General features: G+C 37.4%; 1 protein-coding gene across 1 annotated transcript; it reads right to left on the reverse strand.

Annotated features, from left to right (window-relative positions):
* Window positions 1-413: 413 nt before the first annotated feature.
* si:cabz01076231.1 (calcium-binding protein 2) lies at window positions 414-11651 on the reverse strand. Its single transcript, XM_017713541.2, has 8 exons — window positions 11506-11651; window positions 9350-9388; window positions 8367-8508; window positions 3919-3949; window positions 2475-2618; window positions 1660-1769; window positions 1312-1459; window positions 414-501 (listed from the first exon to the last, which is right to left on the reverse strand). The coding sequence occupies exons 2-8, from the start codon at window positions 9385-9387 to the stop codon at window positions 473-475; spliced, it is 642 nt and encodes a 213-aa protein (XP_017569030.1). The 5' UTR covers window position 9388; window positions 11506-11651; the 3' UTR covers window positions 414-472.
* Between the last annotated feature and the right edge of the window lie 10942 nt (window positions 11652-22593).

Genomic DNA, 22593 nt, shown 5'->3' on the forward strand with positions numbered 1-22593 from the left:
TATCACAGATGTGGCTGTAGCAAGTGTGTCTGTGATGGGTGTAGTTGTACAAGGAGGTGTATCTCTGCAGGTGTAGTTGTAGCAGGTGTAGTTGTGACAGGTATAGTTGTACAAAGAGGTGTATCTCTGCAGGTGTACTTGTAGCAGGTGTGGTTGTGACAGGTATAGTTGTACAAGAAGGTGTATCTCTGGCAGGTGTAGTTGCAGCAGATGTGGCTGTGAGAAGTGTAGTTGTAGGTGGTGTGATTATCACTTGAGTAGTTGTAGCAGGAGTAGCTGTAGCAGGAGTAGCGATATCAGGTGTAGCTGTAGCTGGAGTAGTTGCAGCAGATGTAGCTGTAGCTGGAGTAGTTGTAGCAGGTTTAGCTGTAGCTGGAGTAGTTGTAGCAGTTGTGGTTGTAGCAGATGTAGCTGTAGCTGGAGTCGTTGTAGCAGGAATTTAGAAAGTCCCTAAATAACACTATAGTGATGGCTACTGCACTGACAGCATCATAACAAATTCTGCAAAGAAAAAGACATTATACATGAAACATACATGTTAAATTATCACTGCTTTCAATATTGCTGTTTTTTGGCAAGAATTGTCTTGTTGTAATACATTTATTCAGGTTTAACTGTTTAAATCAGTTTAAGATACCTTTTTTACAGTGTATTACATGTCTCTGCTTTATTTGTAAAAGATGCTTGTGAGGCGTTCTTTAAGCAATGCCACTTTTAGTTGCCTGGAGAACCTCAAACTAGCATGGAAGGCATTCAGTAAAATGACCTTTTTTCTGTGTATATGGTGATCATTTTTCATTTGGCGTTTACAAATAAGGTGTCTAGTGGGATATAATAAAATCTACTGCTGTACCAAGTACCTTCTAATGGATGATACCTAAAAGACGTGAAACCGGGGCAAGCAGTGTTTATGTTTGACTGTATTAAGACCTGGATGCAGTTTGAGTGGGTTGAGAGTTCTGGGGATGCATTTTACTGAAACAGTTTGGGTGACTATTGACTTTCAGTGTTTGCCACATCAGCCTCATAGCTTGTAAGTAAAGAAGTACAGTAATTTTTTTTTTCAGCGAACTATTCCTTTAAGATAAACAGACAAATTGTAATGGTCAATTTTTAACCTTTGATAATGCTAATGCCAGAGACCCTTAGCTTCAAGGACCACAGCTGAAAACCAGCCAGTTTTCAACACTCACGCAATGATATTTTATATAAGTTCTGTGCATTGTCCATGAAATATAAGTAAAAAATAAATGAAGCAATTGATTAGTTGATTGAAAGCTTGTTCGCTTTGTATGTAGGTGTGGTAACTACCATCAAAATCCACAGTGCCATCTCCGTTGAGGTCCATTTCCTTCAGAATCTCCTCTAGCTCTCCTTTCTTCAGTTTCTCTCCCAGTAAAGTCTTTGCTGCCTCTTTCATCTCATCCAGAGTGATCTTCCCATCACCATCCGTATCAAACTAACAGATACACAGAGAAAACGTTTTGGTGTACCAAAGACTGTAGCAGAAAAATCTGGGTCTGTTCTTGCTGCACACCCAGTCAGATGTGTTTCATTCATAATTCATTACTTGTCATTTCATTAGTATGATATGAAAAGATCTTACTGAGCATTGCATTGCCCATGTCGTGCAGCCCTAATGTGTGTGGAGTAGATTACCTGTTTAAAGGAGGACTTTAGTTCTTTCAGTCCAAGCATATGAGCTGTTTCCACCATCATCCTCGGCCCCATCAGCTCACAGAAATCATCAAAATCCATCAGACCACCCACTGCATACACACACATACAAACAGACAGTCAATAAAATAAGGAACAAGGCTGGTTACAACAGAATAAGTATTGTAGCAACAGAATATGGTTTGTTATGACATAATGCTTGCTATGACAGAATAAGCCATAAAGCTTGTTAAGATAGAATAAGGCTTGTTACGACAGAGGGAAGTTTTAATGCAACAGCGTAAGTTTTGTTAAGACGGAATGAAGTTGGTTAAGAGAGAATTAAGCTCGAATGAGGCTTGTTACAGCAGAATAAACTTTGCTAAGATAGAATAATGTCTGTTATGACAGAATGAAGTTTGTTGCAACAGAATTAAGGTTTGTAATGACAGTATGAGACCTGTTACAATAGAATGGGGTTTGTTAAGCTAGGAAAAGCCTTGTTACGACAGAATAAAGATTGTTACAAAACAAAAGGTTTTGCCACGATAGAATGAGATTTGTTAGTTTGTTGCGACAGAGTAAGTTTTGTTATGACAGATTGAAGGTTTTTTATGACAGAATGTTACTTGTTACCACAGACTATGCCTTGTTACAACAGAATAAAGTTTGTTATGACAACATGATGCTTGTTACCACGGAATAAGGCTGGTTACAGCAGAATTGAGTTTTGCTATGACAGACTGAAGCTTGTTAAGACAGAATAATGGCGGTTATGACAGAATAAGGTTTGTCTCACACACATACTAGACACTCACACCTCATTTTAATCTGCTGAATGATCTCCAGCAGCTCCATCTCAGTGGGCATGTAGCCCATAGTCCTCATGCACTCAGCCAGGTCCTTATAGTTCAGGTAGCCATCCTGATCATAGTCAAACTCCTTAAAGGCCTCCGCCAACTCTGAAAAAGCACACAAAGATGTCTCAGCCGACAATTTCAACATTTATTCTGAGTTTCTAATAACATCATGTTACACTCCTTGACCCCAGTGTAACTACATTATTTAACCTATAAACAGGGTGAAAGAAATGAGAAACAAAGTTTGCAGATGTTTCTTGAATCTGAGAGGCAGAGCCAAAGGCTGCAGTAACTAACTGAAGCCCAATGCCACAGCACGCCTACTGGCTACTCCATGTAACAGCAGCTAGAAAACTTAAGGCGTTTCAGCAAAACTTTATAATATACCAATGGATAATAAAATAAAATAACAAAATATATCACAAATGTGACATACATTATACATATATACATATATATATATATATATATATATATATATATATATATATATATATATATGTCACAATCACACCGAGTGATTCATTCACTGAACCTTTCACAATATAAAAAGTAGATACCTTGCTGGATTAGCATTACAGACAAATATAATGTAGTTTAATTCTGTAGGATTACAAATGCAGTAAAATGAATAAAATGCAGATATTTTAGTGTGGTGCCTAACCTTTTAACATTAAGTATATCTTAAAATATCGTAAAAAAATATTTTAATATAATATAATAAGTAAAATCGAAACATCTGTCAGATGCCAATTTTTTTAAAGCTATTATACAATACTGGTATGATTCTATCAGCATGCATCCCTAGGTGTACTGTTGTAAAAAGTACCATTGGTGATTTGGCAAACTACAGTAAACATGAGTAGTGGAAGGTTTAAAAAAAAAAGCAGTAAAGATTTGCCTTGACTGTACTTACATGCATATCGCTGCTGTCGGAAGAAAACCTTGTATCTCCAAAATGGTAAATTTACAGGAGAAGGAAAAAACCTACTTTACTTTTAATGTAAGTCAATGGAACCAGACGTCTTTCCAAGTCACTTTCGGTCATTTCTTTTGGTCCATTCATCATGAAATTTACACACAATGTAAAGAGTAACAGGCATTTTAACATTATGGCAAAAACTGAAAAATGTCAAAGACAGAGATAAGAGGTTTTCTTCCGAAAGCAGCGATATGCATATGCACTTATGCACACACACAGACACACAAGCTCATCCAGAAGAAGCTTGAAGATATTTCAGTTTCCAACCACACAAACAGCATTATATACATCTGTGCAGAACTTAATGTATTATTATTATTATTATTATTATTATTGTAGTTTTATTACCACAACAGGATATTGTGTTATTAGTTCAGTAAATAAGTCATCTCTAATATAATCTGAATTACAGGTACTCACCATCCAATTCTGGCTGGGACAGCTCTCTCTCCTAAATAAGAAACAGAGAGAAGAACAGAAAGAAAGAATGAATGCCCTTTCTCAGCTTAATTCACCCCCACCCCCCCGCATGATCATACTTCTGTCATCTGTCGTCTGTTGTTGTTTGTTAAGACTATTGTGCTGTATTGCAGAGCAACCTTGTGATTATGAAAGATGTTATATAAACAAAACTTTTATTACTTTTATTATTAAGCAAAGGCCAATGTTTTGGAGAAAAATAGGTCAAAAGTCAGCAAAGACCGATCAGAAGTTCAACTGACGTTCACTCTGTGAGTTTCCAGATTAGAGAAGGTGTAGGTCAAACTAAATTTGCTGGTCAAACCAAGGAAGAGTTGGATTAAGGCCAGACAGAAACTCTTCCTGATTCAATTACACCCTATCCAGGTTTCCTCTGTGGCGTCATGGGACGTTAAAGCTCGTGTAGTTTCAGCTTTGCTAATAGAGGTGATCGGATAAATGTCTATTTTCTTTTGCTATTAATCACACAGTTAATCAATTCTCTCTCTCTTTCTCCCTCTTTCTCCCTCAGGGTGTCACGTGACACCCTGGTTGACATGCACATACTATGACCTTCAAGTTATATGACTGTATCTCTGTGTTATGTTGCTGTTAGAAGAAAACATTGTTCCTTCACTTTTGTTGTTTTTTGTTCAGGTTTTCTTTCTTTTACTGCTGCAAACTGGTTCATTAACTTGGTCGTTCATAACAGCTATGCCTAGGATACCTCTGAATAGCTTTGCAATGTACCGCTGGACATCTGAAAACTTGCCCAATTTAGCAAGTGTCCAGTCTAGAAAAGGCCATTTAAAAATAAAAATAAAAATAAAAACTCTATCTAAACTAAACTGTTAAACCAAACAAATGCATCAAGTATTACAGCCACTATGGCAAGTAAGTTAGCAGCCAGCCAACAAAGGACCTCCCAAAAATGTCCCAAAAAAACAGTATCTCTGTAGTGTTAAAATGTCTTATATGTAATGCTAACTAACCACTAAAAGACTTTGAAAAGACTTTTAAAAGACTAAAGGCTGGCACCTTCTCACATCTAAAGACAATGTCACAGAGTTTTTAGTCACAGACTAGGAATTTGAAGCCTGGGGACAGGGTAACTGTTAGCAACACTGCAACCTTTGAGATTATTGCCCATCATGCACCTGGTGGAAATTTCCAAGCAGAGAAACCTTTTCCTTCTCCGCTCTGCAGTGGTACTAATGTGGAAATACACAGTTTAGGCCTGTAAAGATCTGGGAATGCTCACCCCAGTTCACTGTGGAATTGTATGTTCTGGCAGGTCATCATCCACTTTTTTAATTAACCTGTAAATTTGCAGTTACTTCTTTATTTAATATAAAGATTAATACAAAAACAAAACATGCAGCAATTCAGCATTGTTGATTGGGTGTTAGAAACTAAATTATAAATAACAAATGAATAAAATAAGGAACCACTGTAACAGAAAGTAAAAGAAAGAACAAAAACTTTGATGCTTCTCTAATAATGCCATTCTTAAAGTCCTCTGCACATTTCCTCTCAGCGTCTTCAGTCTCAGTCAGCTTGAACTATTAAAACTATTAAAACTATTGTAGTGGTTGGATAGTGTAGTGGTTAACACCTTTGCCTTCTACACTGTAGCCTTAGGTTCAATCCCCACCTAGGCAAACACCCTACACTACACCAATAAGAGTCCTTGGGCAAGACTCCTAACACTGCCTTGGCCTACCAACGTAACTTGATCAAAATTGTAAGTCGCTCTGTTTTAAAGTGGAGCAGATTTGACCTTTTAGGAGAGATTTCAGGTACTTACATACATTCTCTCTCTCTCTCTCTCTCTTTCTCTCTGTCTTACTCACATGCTTGCAACTCTAGCAAGACTTATGATTTTATTCAAGCACTGGAAATTTCTCTGTGAAATAGCTTGAAAAGCCGTTTGGTGTAAGGCTGGCATCAAGAGTATTTGTCTCCGCTTTGTCAACAACATCAGAACATCCATTAATATGTATGAGAAACAAACACACACACACACACACACACACACACACACATGCACACACACAAAGTAGTTCTCACTCACATCAACATATTGTGGCTCTCGGGACAAAATCTTGTATCTCTACTATCATTTTTTAGTTTTTGACACAGTTTGAAAACTTGATCATGCTGTTTTTCATGATGAACAGACCAACAGAAATGCTTTGAGATGACTGTGAAGAAATCTTGTCCTTTTTTTGTCTTCCTGTAAAGTTGCCTTCATAAACAGTTTTTTCTGCCAATGACGATATTCTCCAGATAGTTACCTTCACACAGCGTTCATTCTCCGCCCTCAAAGTCAGTAGGTCATGAACCAGCTGACTGCAGTGAAAGAGCACCTGAACTGTTCTCCACGCATCTTGCTCAATCCCCCTGTAAGCCCTGTTGAGTCTAATTAACAAGGACGCTGAGCCTCTAATAAGCTATTACTGTAGTCTGAAAGGGGTTTATATCAGATTACTCTCTCTGCTCCACGTCCAAGATGTTACATAAACACACACGTGCTTTCACACAGAGTTAAGATACAAAATCATAGCAACACCACACATCAGCGTCACTTCTGTTTCTCAAAGCTCCTGATAAGCCTCCTAACAGCACTGCATGATATGGACATAAAAAATGATGTTTGATAAAGCTGTTGGATGCCAATGATATGAGAAGCAATATGTTATTATTAAAATAGTGTCTCTGACTGGACTTGCTGCAGCATACTTGTGTGTGTGTGTGTGTGTGTGTGTGTTTATATATATTATTTTTTCCAGTTTTCTGCGGTTTTAAGTCTCCCTCAATCACACAATACCACCAGTGCTAGAAGGGTAAAGGCAGCTATTGCGAGCTGCAAGCAAAGTCAGTGACGAGCTGAACACGCTTGGAGTATAACGCTAACCACCAATTCTGTTACATTAGCTAATAGGCGCCTACGCTAGCCAGTATTGTGCTCTCTTGCACTCCCGGCCACATATAGCCGTAGCATTAGTGAAGATCGAACTTGCAATGTCTTTGATGATAGGGCCAGTGCACGCAACTATTAGAGCGAGAAAAGGTACAATGCTTAAAGCAGGTAAACCATTACAAGTAATGGTCTTGTAATTAATTGTTTAGTTGAATCATTAAGTTACTTGCTCTCCATTTGCGAGAGCAGCATTCAAGTCCCGTGCAGGGAAGGAGCTGTTGGGCTTCTAAGGCCAGAAACAATCTTTCATGCAAGTACACGAACACAAATGACAATGCTCAGCCAAAATATTGAAATACATGTTCCCTCTCTGCATAATGTCTATGTACAGGAATTCAACAGCCACAGGAACTGAACTAAATGAGAACTGTTGTTTTACTGAAATGAAAAGGGGATAATTTATCACATGTGTGTTCAACCTCTCTGAGACAACTGTGTTTGCACAGCTCCATGTTTGCATGTGTGTACGCGTGTGAAGTACGTTTCTGGCTTAACGCTACATTAAACCGTTCTATTTACATTACTTTAGTGCTGTATGGGTGAGGCAATTTGATCTGATCTGTCATCACAGCCCTTAAAGATGTGTCTATCATGGAAAGCCTCATTGTGACAACAATAAAAATACAATTGATCGTACAGCCCTGTCTCCTATGTTTTTGTTTGTTAATCACTCTTGTGATATTGGCCTTTGAAATGCTGATATCACAGAAGGCACTATTGTGGAACAGCAAAATAAGTAAATAATGACAGCACTTAAATGCATGATGTTTAGATCAAGTACAACTCAGCCTGCATGAATATGCGTGCATTAATAACTCATTTACAGGCTGAACCTTTAAAATACAACTCTTTTTTAATGTTCCACATCTTTTTACTTTTGTTTGCTTCCTGGTCAAGTACAGGTTATTTTTTATTGAAGAAGCCTCAATAACTACATATAAAAATACTGACTTACTGAGACATGTTTTGAAAAGGTTTTAAAAAAGAACATTTGCACTAGAACACTGAAACTGGACATCTGGAACTCAAGAGAGGTAGAATAAGGTTGTATGGACAGATGAGGCTAAATTTATCATTGGGAGTACTTAGAATCATGAAAAGCAGAAGATGCTTTAAAGTTTGAAAGACTGAAAGTGAGTCTCCTGAAAAGAATAGAAGCTGTAATAAAGGCAAAGCCTGCACAAAAGAAATCTGATTTTATATTTAGTTGTTCAAGCTTCTGTAATTTTCTGTTAAAGTGTGTTTTTTCTGATGCTGAAAAAAGTAACAACTTGTACTTAAATGCCATTTTTACTGGAAATAAAAGTAAAGAAATGAAAAGTGGTCTCTGATTTTTGCACAGCACAGTGTATGTTTGTGTGTGTGTGTGTGTGTGTGTGTGTGTGTGTGTGTGTGTGTGTGTGTGTGTGTGTGTGTGTGTGTATACCTGTCCAAAAACACTGTTGAGCAGGTTTGTGTATACTTCTTCATTGGACTTCTTGTTTTTTGATTTCTTTGGTGTATCCCCTGCTGTTTTCCTGAGGGCGGGCTTAAGAGCAGCTCCGTCAGCTGCTTGGGCGGTTTTGGCACTGGGAAGGAGAGAGAGGAAAGAAAGAAATTGGGGTGATGTGGCCAGGACAAAAGAAATAACCCCTAAAATGAATTGATTATGTAAGTAAGTAAGTAAATAAACAAATGTCCAGAGGTGAACATAAATGAAAGTGAAACGGTTCCAACTCTTTATGACAAAAATGAAGCAGTCTCCTAACACACTGTTAAAAGAACCACACAGATTTTAATGTTTAACCTATTTGTGTCCAGAATTTAAAGCACAAATCCCCCAGAACCTGTTCTGACTGGTTTAAGCATGGTCACCAATCTCATCCACAATCCATACCAAACAAGTAGAAGCACCTGATCCTGCCTGTTTACTCAGCTTCATCAGTTGTACAAGAGCTCCTGCTTTGCTCTTTGTGGATACGATTGGTGACCCCCAATTTAAAGTGATGAAAGTTTGCATAAATATGGAAATGGAACATTTTATTTTTTTGCTACATGTAATTTTTATATTCTTATTCACAATCAAATTTACATTTTCTATTGTATATGCTTTGTATAAGCTTTGTGGCAGGTCAGTTTGTATGTCATGAATAAGCTTGTACCTATTACAAGAAGCAGCATGAAGCCAAGACCCTGGTAGTTGCACTGGTAGGTGCAAGGCTCAGCTCGGAAGGCCTTGCTAGGGAGTCATTCATGCCACTTCCCATAGTTCGGGCACTGGCCTCATGCTGCTTCTCACGGGCCTGCACTATCCTAGTAGCAGGTCACATGCTACCACACTAGCTTAGCATACAGGTTCACCACAGCACAGGTTTTTTGATTGGTTAATTAAAAATGCTTTCTGAATGCATAACAAAGCAGATCCTTTACCTGTCAGTAGAGGCCGTTCTCTCTGCCTTCTGCGCCATTCTACAGGAAATAAACAGAGAATCATTTTAGAGCTGCTAAAGTGCTGAAGTTGCAGATACAGAGGTCAAAGAGTTGGAAGAGACAAAGTAGTGCCACATACTAAATCCAATTAAGCAGAACCAAGCCGAACACATTTTTGATGACTTTGTTGCTTGACTACAGAGGTGGGCGATGTGGCAAAAATGTAGTATCACAATACTTTAAGAAGTTTTCAGGATGCGCAATATGTCATAATATTTATTTTTTTCTGACATCTGCTCTGTTGGAATAGATAAATTAATGCAATGATATAAAAATGCAATAAAAAACTAATGAATGTTTATAGCATTTAAATACTATGCTTTGCAAAAAACATTTAAACAGCAATTAATAATGCTCTGCTTTTCATCAAATAAGCAGTTGGGAAGTGTTATTGAATACTTACCATACCCACAATATGCTCAGAAAAGCATACTGTAACAGACTGTGGCCTGATTTATCACAACAGCTATAAATATTGTCATATTGCCCAGTGCTACATGACTATGAATAAAAGCACTGCAATATTAGTTGCAATATTAGCAACATTTCTGCAAGGTTGCTTGTTAGTGGAGTGAAGTGAAGTATCGGACATACATGGATATCCTTATTTACATAGTTCATTTCCTGACAACACAAGCAGTATGACAGCATGTAATTTGAACTGTTTCGCTACATACAACAGCAGAAATAAAGAACAATCCACAAGAAAAGAAAACTAAGGATTTCTGCTTTTGTGGGCATGATTTGTTAAATCATGTGATTTGTTATTCTTTTTCCATCTTTTTGGTCCATGTGCTTATAGTTAATCTTTATGTATTTAATGCAGAGCCAAGAAAGTCAGCCTGAAAGCTATATTACGCATATTAAGCATGATTCTTCATTCTCGTTTCTCCATAATCTTCCATTAAAATATAATGCAATACAAAGAGTCTTACACTGTTAGAAATAAAGGTACCATGCAGGTACATAATTCATTCATCAAGGCACAAACAATGTAAGTGCACCCTCAAAGGTACAACAGTTGTTTTAAGGTCCAGTGGTAAACCTTACATGAGTTTTCCTAGTGGAAAAGTGGATGTTTGTACCTTTTCATAACCAAATGTTTTAAATCAGAACATTAAAATAAAAGCCTGGAGGCTAGTGTGTAGAATCAGTACAACTTAGAAAATATCATTTCAAAGGTACAGTTATGTTCCCTGACTAAAGGTACTGGGATGTACCCTTGAGGGTACCACCACAGTGATAAGAGGGGTACTGCCCCAGTAACAGCGCTGTACCTTTTATTCTGAGAGTATAGGAAACTGCCTCAATCTATGTCTATATATATATATATATCTAAGAATCATAATCATTACACGGATATACAGTATTCACGTAGGTTTGTAGGTCAGTTGATCAGTTGATGGTACAGCAAAAAGCTGAACAAGTAATTTTTCTATTTTAAAGTTTTTTTTGTCATTTGTCAGAGTTTGCATTACTGTTAACTGTTGAATAACTTTAATGTGTTTATTTTAAACTTGAAGAAAGTGAACCAAAACACCAAAACAGCCCTGGTAAAAAGTAAAAGTATCAATCTGAGCAACTGCAAAATTACATATTTAATATTATATTTTTTAATAATTAGCTTTGTTAGCAAATCTAATAGTGTTGCCATGATGAGGATTTGGTCACTAACATTGTAAAATGTTGCTAAAAATCAATCTAAAATCAACAAAATCATTCATGTTCATCAATTATTCAAACATGCAGTTACTGTTTGTGTACCCCAAAAAAGGAAAGGCAATCAAGTAGAGGCCCAGTAGCAGACTTTAAGACTCTAAAATCTCCCTCACAGAATGTAATGAAATTGTAATGAATACACTGCCTGATGTCGGAGTTGTTTAATGTTATACATATAAAAACTTGGAAGACATGTAGGAGAAGACACTCAGAAGACACTGGTGGTTTTGGATAGTAAATGGCTATATTTGTGTTGTAGATGTTGTGAACCCTAATTCCACTCACCACTAGAGTGAATACGTTACAGTGGAATTCCCCCAATAAACTAATAATAAGCAAAACTCTTAACTCCCCCCAGCTGCCCCACCACATCCTACCTTCAGTCAATAGAACAGGCCTCTGAAGAGATGAATGAGGAAGAAATAAGTGGATGCACTCTCTTTTTCCTCCACCACTCCACCACGCACTGCCCAAATGTAAATAACTTGTCTAGATCTTTTGACATCCAGCCTTTCTTTTGTCCCACCTCCATTCCTCTTCTGTCTTCCCTCCCTCCATCAGAGGACTAAGAGGTGATTATCTGGCTAAATGTGAGCAGATTAGATGCAGAAACGTGCGAGTCAGTGTGACCAGATCAAAGCTCAGGACATTCACGTCAATGACAAACAGTGTGTACTAATTCAGAGAACAACCTTTCCAGTCAAAATAGCCATGAAGTATGAGGCATTGATTTTTCAGGAGATATTTTTGAGGATATTAAATACAAGACTACCTAAACTGTCCCCATCAGATAAACAGTACTGAAAGCCTTCAGGCCCGTAGCCAGGGGGGATCAAAGGGTTCGTAGGACTATTTATCTAAAATCTATTTATGTCAACACTAGAGAGATAGGCAATAAAGGACAGCAACATCAGAGACAGACAATGGAGGGCAGCAACAGAGACAATGGAACAAAGCAACAGACAACTGAGGTGAGCAACAGAGACAGACAATGAAGTCACATCACAGATGTAGGAAGTTTGAGTAACACTTACATTTATATCAAATTTATGGTAACAGTGGGGAGCAACAGACGAACAAATAAGGACAGCAACAACAGACTCACAACAAACGTATAATGAATAAAATATGTCTAAATTAAAAGGTTTGAAGTGTGCTCGTGTATTTAGGGGGCATTGGAGCAGAGAGCCAAATGAAGTCCACTTTTGGGGGAAAAAGATCCCCCCCCATCACAATGCTGGCTACGGGCCTGGCCTTTGTCTTTGAGAGAGAGGAGAAAATCAAGCTCCACTCTTGATTCAGATCTTTAAAAATCCACAGGTGTTTCTGTCCATCCTTCCACTGTGAGAAGACAACTCAAAACTATGAGTCTGAAAACATGGTTAGCTGTCAAGAAGCTCTTATTGAAAAAAGGATATGAACATAAAGGAGGATCTTAGGACTAGAACAGGCACGTCAAACTGGGGACCTTCCAGGCCAGAATACTGCGGAGATTAGCATTTACCCTCATCTAACACTGAATTCAGTTCAAGGCCTTGCCAATAAGCTGATGAGTGGAATCAGGGAATCAGGTGTGTTTAATGAGGCAGTGTGCTGAAATCTGCAGTGTTTTGACCCATGAGGACTGGATTCTGACACGTGTGGACCACAACACCGAAGCTGGACGTCCGAGGTGTGGAGAAAGGTTTTATGGACTGATAAGTCTATAGTTGTACTGTAAGAAGAAGAAAGTGCAACAAACGTCTAAGACTGAAGTTTTGAGGTGTGGAAAAATATCCCTGCAGATTTCTATGAGAAATCGAGTCTATGGAAATAATTGATTAATTTAGTGAAGCAAGCAGTAATAGCTTCAAGGTCAAATCAAGGTTGTTTAAATTAGACTGTGTACCTTAGATAATTAAAGTTTACTATGTGTACAAATTTGATAACATTTGTAAATGGGTCCACATTATGAATAGGCCATTTAAAAAAAGAAGAAAAGGTGAAAAAAAAGATCCTGTGGTCTGGAAAACAGCAAGTTCTGGTCTAGGGTGGTCTCAGTTCTGTCTAATGCACTGGGTCATTTTCTTAAATGACAGTTTTCTGCTGTGGCTCTTTTCCACAGTAAAAAAAAAAGCTGGTCAACCAGAATAACCAAGCTAGTCAACTAATATGACCAGCATAAGCAATGTGATCAACCAGCATGATCAAGCTAATAAACCAGCATGACCAGCATAACTGAGCTGGTCAATCTGCATAACCATGGTAGTCAGCCAGTATAATCAAGCTAATTAACCAGCATGACCAGCATAACAAAGATGGTGAACCAGCATAACCAAACCTCTCAACCAGCATGACCAAGCTTGGTTGACCAGCTTGCCAAGAAACCCCTCCTTCTTCCAATCTAACGTCCTATAAATTTACAGTAGTAAGGACTAGTAAGTAGTGTAGATAGGCTGGCGTGCATTGTTTATCCTCTTTATTTTAGAACCACCTTTATGGTCTATAACAGAAAAGAGCTCACCAGTCTTATCTGCAAAGGTCCGATTTGACTGCAACTTTCATTCCAATTGAGCTGAAGCACATCCGATTCCATTTGTTTATTTAGCTGACTCGTCTAGTTTTTTGTGGTGTGCTCTTGCTTGGTTGGGATGAAGACCTGCCACCACATTGACTATTTGCAAATAACTTTGGTGAGACCTGGTGTAGAGTGGAATGCTGTGGTGTAGGTCCTTAAAGTTGAGTGCTTGTACATCTGCATTCTGTACATTTTGAGAATTTAATGATGAATCGTTAATGCTTTAAATTAGTTTATCTTGTCTTCCTGAGTTCTGTTAAGGGATTTTTTCTCATTAATGAAAATGATTACAAAGACTAGCACTTTAAAAAAAGGACTTGTTAACTGTAATAAAAATAAAGATGAGAACATGGGAATTAGATAAAAACCAGACAAAAACTGATCTCTTGTATTGTTTATAGTGAAGTTAATATGAGTCCAGTAGACCTGGTGGAAGTGCAGCTGGTAGAAGTGTGATTATGCCACTTGGATGAGCTGAATTTAGCTGCCTGAAGAAATGTGTTCATTGAAAGTATTTGAATTGTGTTCATTCATAAACATTGGTTTATGTACTGTTTTACATACTATGATACATCATTGAAATGACATTTGATACAACATCTAAGGTCACTGGTGAAAGTGGTGAAATTACTAACTGTTACAGAAATTATACACAGTAAAATAGTCTGTCCATAATTTGCATTGGGATGATAAGTAGTTTTCAAAAGCAATTAAGACAAAATTGTAGATGTATTGATAGTTTTATAATATTAAACACAGGCAAAAAGACGTTGAAAAAGGAAAATAGGTACATTTCCCTGGCCATTATGGTTAATCATTGATGGACCACCACTCAAATAATAACAACAGTGGTCCTGTGGTCAGAAACTGACCAATGATGAATGAGGTAGCGGTAGGATGGTGAAGCGGCAGATGGGCTGTCTATATCCTTACACTTATAACATTAGTGGACTCATGAAGTGGGCAGAGAATAGAAAGATAAAATAAGTGTTGTAAAAATAAGTAGATAGAGTGTTTAAATGATCAGATCACTTTGCATTGGTGGATAGTTTCTTCTTATGAAAGACGTTTCCATCTGGCTGCGGCTTCCATGCTAGTTTGGTCTTCTCTGCCATCCCATGATCCTTCATTTCCTGCTGGATCTGAAGAACAGGGCCAGTGGTTTATTATAGAATACTCCAGACAGCTGTAATGGAGTTTCTCATCAGTAACACCAACTCCTGCTTCTTCAAGAGGATAGAGTTAAGGATGAAGTGTTTTAAAATAACGTTATTTGGATTTTCTCTTCATTCTATGAGACAGTAGTCATTTCACCCTCACCTTCTCCAAGATGGCCATCTTCACCGCAGGATCATTCACATTGTGAGTAGATTGGACCTCCACATTCAGGATTAGTCTCGTTTTCTCTGCAGGTGTAAACAGATGTAAAAGCTGTGTTCATTAGCAGGAGATTGGTAGCACATTGCTGTTTTACATGATAATGTATTTTGTTCATATTTGAAACAGTTCACCTGAAGTTAATTACACAAATTCACACTCAGCAGTGTAGCAGAAGAACGGTATTGTCGAGGCGCAATTCACACATGTCCTTTCTCCACGACACACGTCCAAACCAACACAGCACTCGCTCACATCTCCATCTGTGGGCTGATCACTTGCCCAGTATCTGAATGAGGAGCTGCTGCTGTCTGACCATGTAAAATTGTCTTTAAACAGACCAATGTAAGCAGTCTGCTCAGGGCCTATCACTCGTTGAACCTGCAGGTTCTCTTCCAGGTTCCTGACACTGACCAAGCCAGTGTAATAGAGTTTACAGTATCTCTCAGCCTCACGCCAGTTTTTAAAGAAATTTATGATGTATTTCTGACTGCTTGCAGCTGTAAAATAAGGAATGTAAAATTAATTATGCATACACTGAGAAGATCGTTTGATATAACTAGCAAGAAAAACGAAAAACATTTTTGTTGTTTGTTTTGTTTATGTGCAATTATTGGAGAATACTTGATTCAGCTGAATTATTTGTAACTATTCAACTATTAAGATAAAATTAAATTAATTAAGATAAAAATTAGCCATTTGGCTAAATATGGAACACTTATGTTATGAAATAACGATGTTGATTAATATGTATTTTCCAACTTAATAATGTGATCATAATTGGATTTCTACAGTTATCCAATTACTCAAATGGTCATGTAAACACCATACTCTGATCAAGAAATCTGATTAAGAAATCTGATAAAGAGAGCAGAATTTTAGCTCAGTAATTAGATTTCTCAGTGCATGTATACTCTACTCATGACATCAAAACAATAGTATTATATCTGTGAGGTTTGGAAGAATTCACAAGGCTCCGATGTCCTTCAGCTGTGCAGTTTCTGCAAACAACAGTGGCAAGATCTTCCTATTTAATATGTTAAGATCAGTTTTGTCTGACAAAACATGCTCATTCACTGAAAACTGATGGGAAATGTATGTGCCAGTGTTGTTTTACAGACAGTTTACTATACCTCAGCTTTAGACTGCTCACCATCATAGCAAACAAAGCGCTTCATGTAGCTGCAGGAAAAGTCCAAAAATTCCCCATTTTCGGCCAGCATGCCACAGTCTTCAATGCCTCCAGCGTTATCTGGCTCTCTGGTCTGCCAATTTATGTACTCTGTTTCCCCCTCATTGTAGAAGCCCAGTATGGACAAGGACCCGTGCCAGCCAGGAGTGCTTTGTTGATATAGACCAATCCAGGCTGTACCAGTGTAACCATCTGTAACAGTAGCTAGGAGGTTCTTCATGACTTCCATATTATAAATGGTAGCTCACTGTAAGTGTTTCTGCAGTAAAGTTGGGCAAAGGCAAAAGATTTAGCCTTGTGTTTGAAGAGATACTGATTTATGGTGTTTGTCGAAGCACACAAACCTATTAGAAGAAAGTTTTTTGTGAATTATATTCATTTAAATAATAAAAATGGACAAAAACAAAATAATAATAATAATTACATGCACAGTATGTACCAGTAAGAATCATGAAGAGAAGGATCCTGTGTTCCATGGCTCTGTGCCTCATAAAACAACACAAAATCACAGATTTTTCAAGTTTATTTGCTTTTAAGACAAATAAATCTTTTTCTACAGTGCTCGCTCTGTGTCTCAAGAAGTAAGCTAAATCGTCACAGGACGTGGTGGAAAGGAATCTTTAATGATGACAGAAAGTGCACTTACCTGTCAGCTATCCTAATGTTCTGATCCTCCGGCTTTAAGAATGTCTGATTCTTATTGTTACTGCCATGCAAAGCAGAATGCTAATTTATCACCAGTTCCTACCAGGAACGTGAGCACGCAGGCACAATGATAGTCTATAACTAGAGGTAGAGGTAGATCACTATTTTCTTTATAAATCACTTAGACTTCAAAACTAGAACTTTAATGGATTTACAATTGAACAAATTGTATTATTTGCAACTGAGCCTAGTGGGAGCTGGTAGAAGAAGCAACATGTCAGTTTAATGGGCTGCTGGCAGTAAGGTTTTCTTTTGTGCCCAACTAATGCAAACTTTATTAGAAGAGTTCATTCAAAAATGACCTTCACATCACTTTTAAGACTCCTCTGTATTCCTGGAGCTGTACCTTGTAGAAGAAATGCCAATGAAATGAAGAAATGAAGAATTTGGAGTAGGAGACATGCACAGGGGAGACCAATACACTGTAAGGCCAAATGAATTCACATACCTTGAAAAAATTGAGATAACTCATTGTCCTAAAAAATAAAGTTAAGCGCTGGGGAACAAACCAGCAAGTTTAACTTTAATATACCTAAGATACTAAACACTGCATGTTAGAATAACACATTTTTTGTGTTAGACTAACATAAACGTATGTTTGTGCAACTTGATTTTGAGCTAGTCAACCCTAGAATCCCAAATTAATTATACATTTTGTCAGATAATTAAGAATAGCTTCTTCTGATTAAGTGATGTTGACCATATTGATCAGCTTGAAGGGTTAATTCTTAGTGTGGACCTGGACACCCACCAACACAGACCCACACTCCGCAGCAAAGAAAACAATAACTCACCCTATGTGAGTTATAAGTGTACTCCTGAGAAAAGATTAAATTAAAACATGCTGATGGTGAGTAAAACAAATGGAAAGAAACACCCACCCAGACGCCAATGGGAAAGAAATAAGTTTTACTTAACAAGTGTGTGTTAACAGAACAAAAATGTCACTGTATTTCACTTAAACTACACAGTTTCCAATCAGCAATACAAAAAAAATAAAAGCCAACAGCAAAGCAGTTTCAATGCTGTCATGGCGACAGACTAAGTTAATTGCAGTAAGATTATTGAACTAAAAAATGGCATTTGAGTGAATGAAATCATCAAAACGTTCAGCCTTGTGTACAACAGACTTAATTTGTGTTTTAAAATGTTTTAACAATGTGCAATACAGCTATGGCCTATAGCTATGAGTGAAGTCCTTAATGACAACTCTGAAAAAAAAATGCTACAACAATATGAATAAACGAATGTAGTCGATAGTCATTTACTCCATCAGTGGAGACCTAGATCTATCCGCATTTGATCAATTCAGAATTGTAGTGCATTTGGATGCTTTTGGTTAACTTGCAATTTTTCAACTAAACTATAAGGAAGTTGCACTCAAATGTCTGTCATTCATACAAGTCATAAGTACCAGTGGTAAACTCTGGCAAGCTCCATATTTACCAGAGTTAAGCAGTTGTGATGGATCACCTTGAATTTAACAGAGAAGGACTGCCTAATATTTATTATGTGCAAAGATGGCCACAACTTTCGGAACTTTTTCAGTGAGTCTCTGATCGGCTATTTGCATTTCCATGTATACACACGTGAGTTCTTGACGGAAAATAAGATTTGTTTATTAAGCTAAATGCTTGGTGGTCAACAGTCAGCCATTCACAACAAGATACAGTTCCCTTAATTAAAAGAATTCACAGAATCATGTTTGGAAAGTTATTTTTAAATTTTATTCAGTAAGTAGAAAGTAATTTTGCTGGAAGAAAAGGATAAAGCAGAAAACAAAGAACACTAGTCTCGGTCTTGGTTGGGCATCTCCTAAACCCCTATATGTGGATCTCTTGGGTCTACGAGGGATGCCCCTTCACGTTTCTCAAAAGCGATGGTTTGTGGTGGGTTGTTTTTGCATGTCAGTCAAATTACCAGCGAAAGCATTCAGGCCTTGGTCATACTTAGCAAGAAAAGCTTGAGAAAAGCTCAGACAATCTTTTAGTCTTGTTTGCAAGACTAACTCAGAATGTAATAAGAAGAGACTGCTCAGATTCTTTTTTAAACAAAACAAAGATGTGTTTTAAAGGCAAGATGGAAATCAGTCTTCAGCATCCATGTTGCTCCTGGCATTTGTCCAGGTCATTTGACTAGAGAAACAATCAGATTAGCAGATTAGTGGCAGTAACCCAGTGTCCTGTGAAGAGTTTTTTCTAATGCATCACCTTGGGATATAACAAATAACCATGACATATGAAACATCAACACCATATGCTGCATAATCAGTCTTTAAAATGTAATAACTTGCACACAAACATCTACAGTTACATGATGTTCACTAGAGTAAAAATGTAAGCAAAAAAAAAAAAACACTAATACACAACATGCTAAAATGTTAGAAATAGCTACTTAGCTAACAGTTAAACAGGCATTACTCAGTGCTGCCCTCTAAACATGTGAGAACACCAAGTTAGTCCCAGGTGTCTCATTGAATACGTTTATGGCTTTCTTTTGTTCACATTTTTCCATTAACCCAATGTGCCCAATTCATTCAGCATTATATGACTGTAAAATCTAACGACTGTAGAAAATCATTGTAGTCAGCTTAAATAACTGCAACACTGACAGCTAATCAGCCCAAATCATTTGAATCTGTTCCTTTACATTAGTTAAAATTTCATAGGAAATTATTAAATTATTAACTTATGTTACTAGGCAAATAATATTAATCACACATAATGCATTTAAAACATAAATTCCATCCATATTATCTGTGACTACCTTTACTTCTTCTGCAGGCACGTTCACTGCTAGTGCATGTTGACTGCATTACTTGGGTTGTGGATACAATCAGTATAGTGTATGTGGTTGGGGCCCTGGATGTTCTGCCTGAAAGAGAAATGAGTAGAAATCATGAATAAAATTACTGTGAATTTTCACAGTTCATGCCAAAGATTTAGATTCAGCCATTTGTGTTTAAACATACGTCCAGCAGGGGAGTCCTAAGGAAACGTTACACCGCTCAACATCACAAAAAGTTAAGCTCTGTAACATTAACCCCTTTAATTCCCAGGCTTATTACATGCTAAGGCTTATTATTTAGTAACTATGGGGACTTCAGTGCACACAAGTTAAACTATTCTTAGGCTGCAGAAGTGTGTAATAAAACGTTTGGGCCATGGGTCATTTAAGCTGTTAAACCTTTAACTAAATGTGTTTTGTGCAGTTTCTTATTTCAGACAAGTCTGTACTTTACAGATTTTGTTGTAACATAAGTTCATCAAAAATTATCAACAGGTTTAAGTTTCATAATTCCACAGAAACAACACACTGTGTGAAATGTACAAATGCCTTTTTTGGATGCCTCTTAATGTTTTAAGCTGTAAGTTTCAACAAGTGGCCTTGAAATTTTTGTCATTTTGGATATTTTACATTAATCATAGAGGTGAACCTTTTTAAAAGTTACATAAAATAATTCAATATGTGTGATGTTTCTATGATTGCAACACCTTTGTAAGGTTGGAATAAGGCAGCTGATGTTTATGAGGAAGACTACTCATTACTGACATGTAATCTACCATTATATGGAACTAAAGGTATTTTAGGCATAAGGGCTTCTCTGTTTTAGATGGAAGTATCTCAGGAACTCTGTAGTAAATGTGGACAACTCTTGGACTGATGGAAATGTGATTTATTTGCAAATACATACGGCCCCCGGAGAGAAACGGTTTGTCCCTGATGTTTCAGATCAGGAGGTTGTCTGTTGATGCAAAGTGAAGCACAGGCTTTATACAATTACGAATCCAACAAAGGCGTTGTGGCTAGATGTGCAGTCAAGGCCCAGCCTGTCTAGATGATTCAACAGTGAATGTGGATTCAAAGAACTGTGATATGAGGACAAATGTTCTCAGTCTAAGTGGCAAATATCTAAATGAAATATATAAAAATATCAGCATAAGCTCAAAAATACAGACAGTAAAACCTGTTTACACTGTAAGAAGAGGGAAGGGAATACACGAGTGTAGTGATGGGAAAAGAAAGCTTTCATAAGCAGCGAATCTCTCCTTTTAATTATAATTGAGAAAGCTTGTAACATAGTTGGTCAATTGTGACACCTGGTGGTCAAAAAGACAAAGAGCAGACATAAATGTTCTCTGTCCCATGAGGTTGCTGCACCTGAGTTTTAGGCTAAACGGTCCACACAGGTTATCTGTGTTTAATACAATAAAGTTAATTATCAACATAAACATATCATTAACATAACAAACATTTACTTCGATAACAGATCTGAACTGAGCAGAAATGTGGTAAATTTGGTTGTTGCAACATGGACTGCCTGGGAAACGCTTGCTTGAGTGCGAAATAGGGGGCCAAGTAACTGCTGTGTTTCTGGATGTGGTGGCTCAAAGATCTCGGGAGAGAAATATGAAGAGCTAGACGTATTAACAACTTCTCTATCCAGTTATTATGGGTGGGCAGAGGAAAGAAAACTACAATGCAGATTCACTTTCTGATGAGTCAGATAAAGCTAGACAGGCTCCTGTTGGGCTCTAGCCTGGTCAAAGAGCAGAGATCAGTAAAGTATCCCAAACTTAAGTAAACTGTGACATAATGATCAAATCCAAAAACAAGAAGTTCAAAAAACCTCCTTAACTTCTAGATTTATAATGTAATATAACATCTTAGTCCATCCAGCATCTATCAACATAGGAACTGAAGGCTAAAAATAAAATGTTAAAGATTCAAAGTGAGAGATGTGAGCAATGGTAAAGTAGTCCAGGGGCTAATGCAACACAATGGAATGAAATTAAACCAAAAAAGGAAAAAAGGAAGTATAAATCCCTCGCAAGTACGTTGAACTACACGTAACTAGTTACTACTCACATCTGTTAAAAAAGTTTCTTATTCTCTCATATAGAAGTCGTAATATCACAAGTCTAAACATGCCAAAGAGCCTATAGCTCATATTCATGCTAGGTGAATAGAAATTGGTAATACAGATGTACACAGAACTTAGCCAGTGCAGGCCAAGTTGTTTTGGTCTTTAGAAGCCCAGGGAATCATGGAAAATTGAGTTGCTGAGCTTGACATGAGCATTGTTTTCATAAGCAGGGTTAGTTTAGTTGTGTTTAGGGAGAATTTCCATGAAGAAGCCATGATGGAAAGCAGTTTCTTTGCTAATGGTTCATTCTTGCTAATTGCCTGTGGAAACAGACATCAAACATAGACATCTTTTGCATGTCAGATGTGACCTAACAGGCTGTAAAAGATCTCCAGGTGCACTGAGATGAGGCAGAAAAATCAGTTGAGAAGAAACAGAGCGTGGAAGGTGAACAGTGTGGCCTAACGTGGCCTATTCAAGACTCCAGGTAGGCTCAGTTTTATATTCATAGCTTTGTTATTTATTCATTTTTTCTAGTATTAACATTTCTCTTTTGCAAACCTCCAAATGTTCTATACCAATTATATTTTTTAGAGAACTGTACATCAAATTCAAGAACCATTCAGGAGCTTTTAGGCAATCTGATTGTAGGAATTTCATGTTTATGCACTGTGAAAGTCACATTAGTCCATTTTTGGGATGTGGGCAGTCAAGAAAACTGGGCTTATTCAACACTGTTTCCGTGCTTTGGTGCCACTGTATATGAA

The sequence above is a fragment of the Pygocentrus nattereri genome, chromosome 22 (assembly GCF_015220715.1).
Source record: "Pygocentrus nattereri isolate fPygNat1 chromosome 22, fPygNat1.pri, whole genome shotgun sequence".
In the NCBI taxonomy this organism is placed as follows: domain Eukaryota; kingdom Metazoa; phylum Chordata; class Actinopteri; order Characiformes; family Serrasalmidae; genus Pygocentrus; species Pygocentrus nattereri.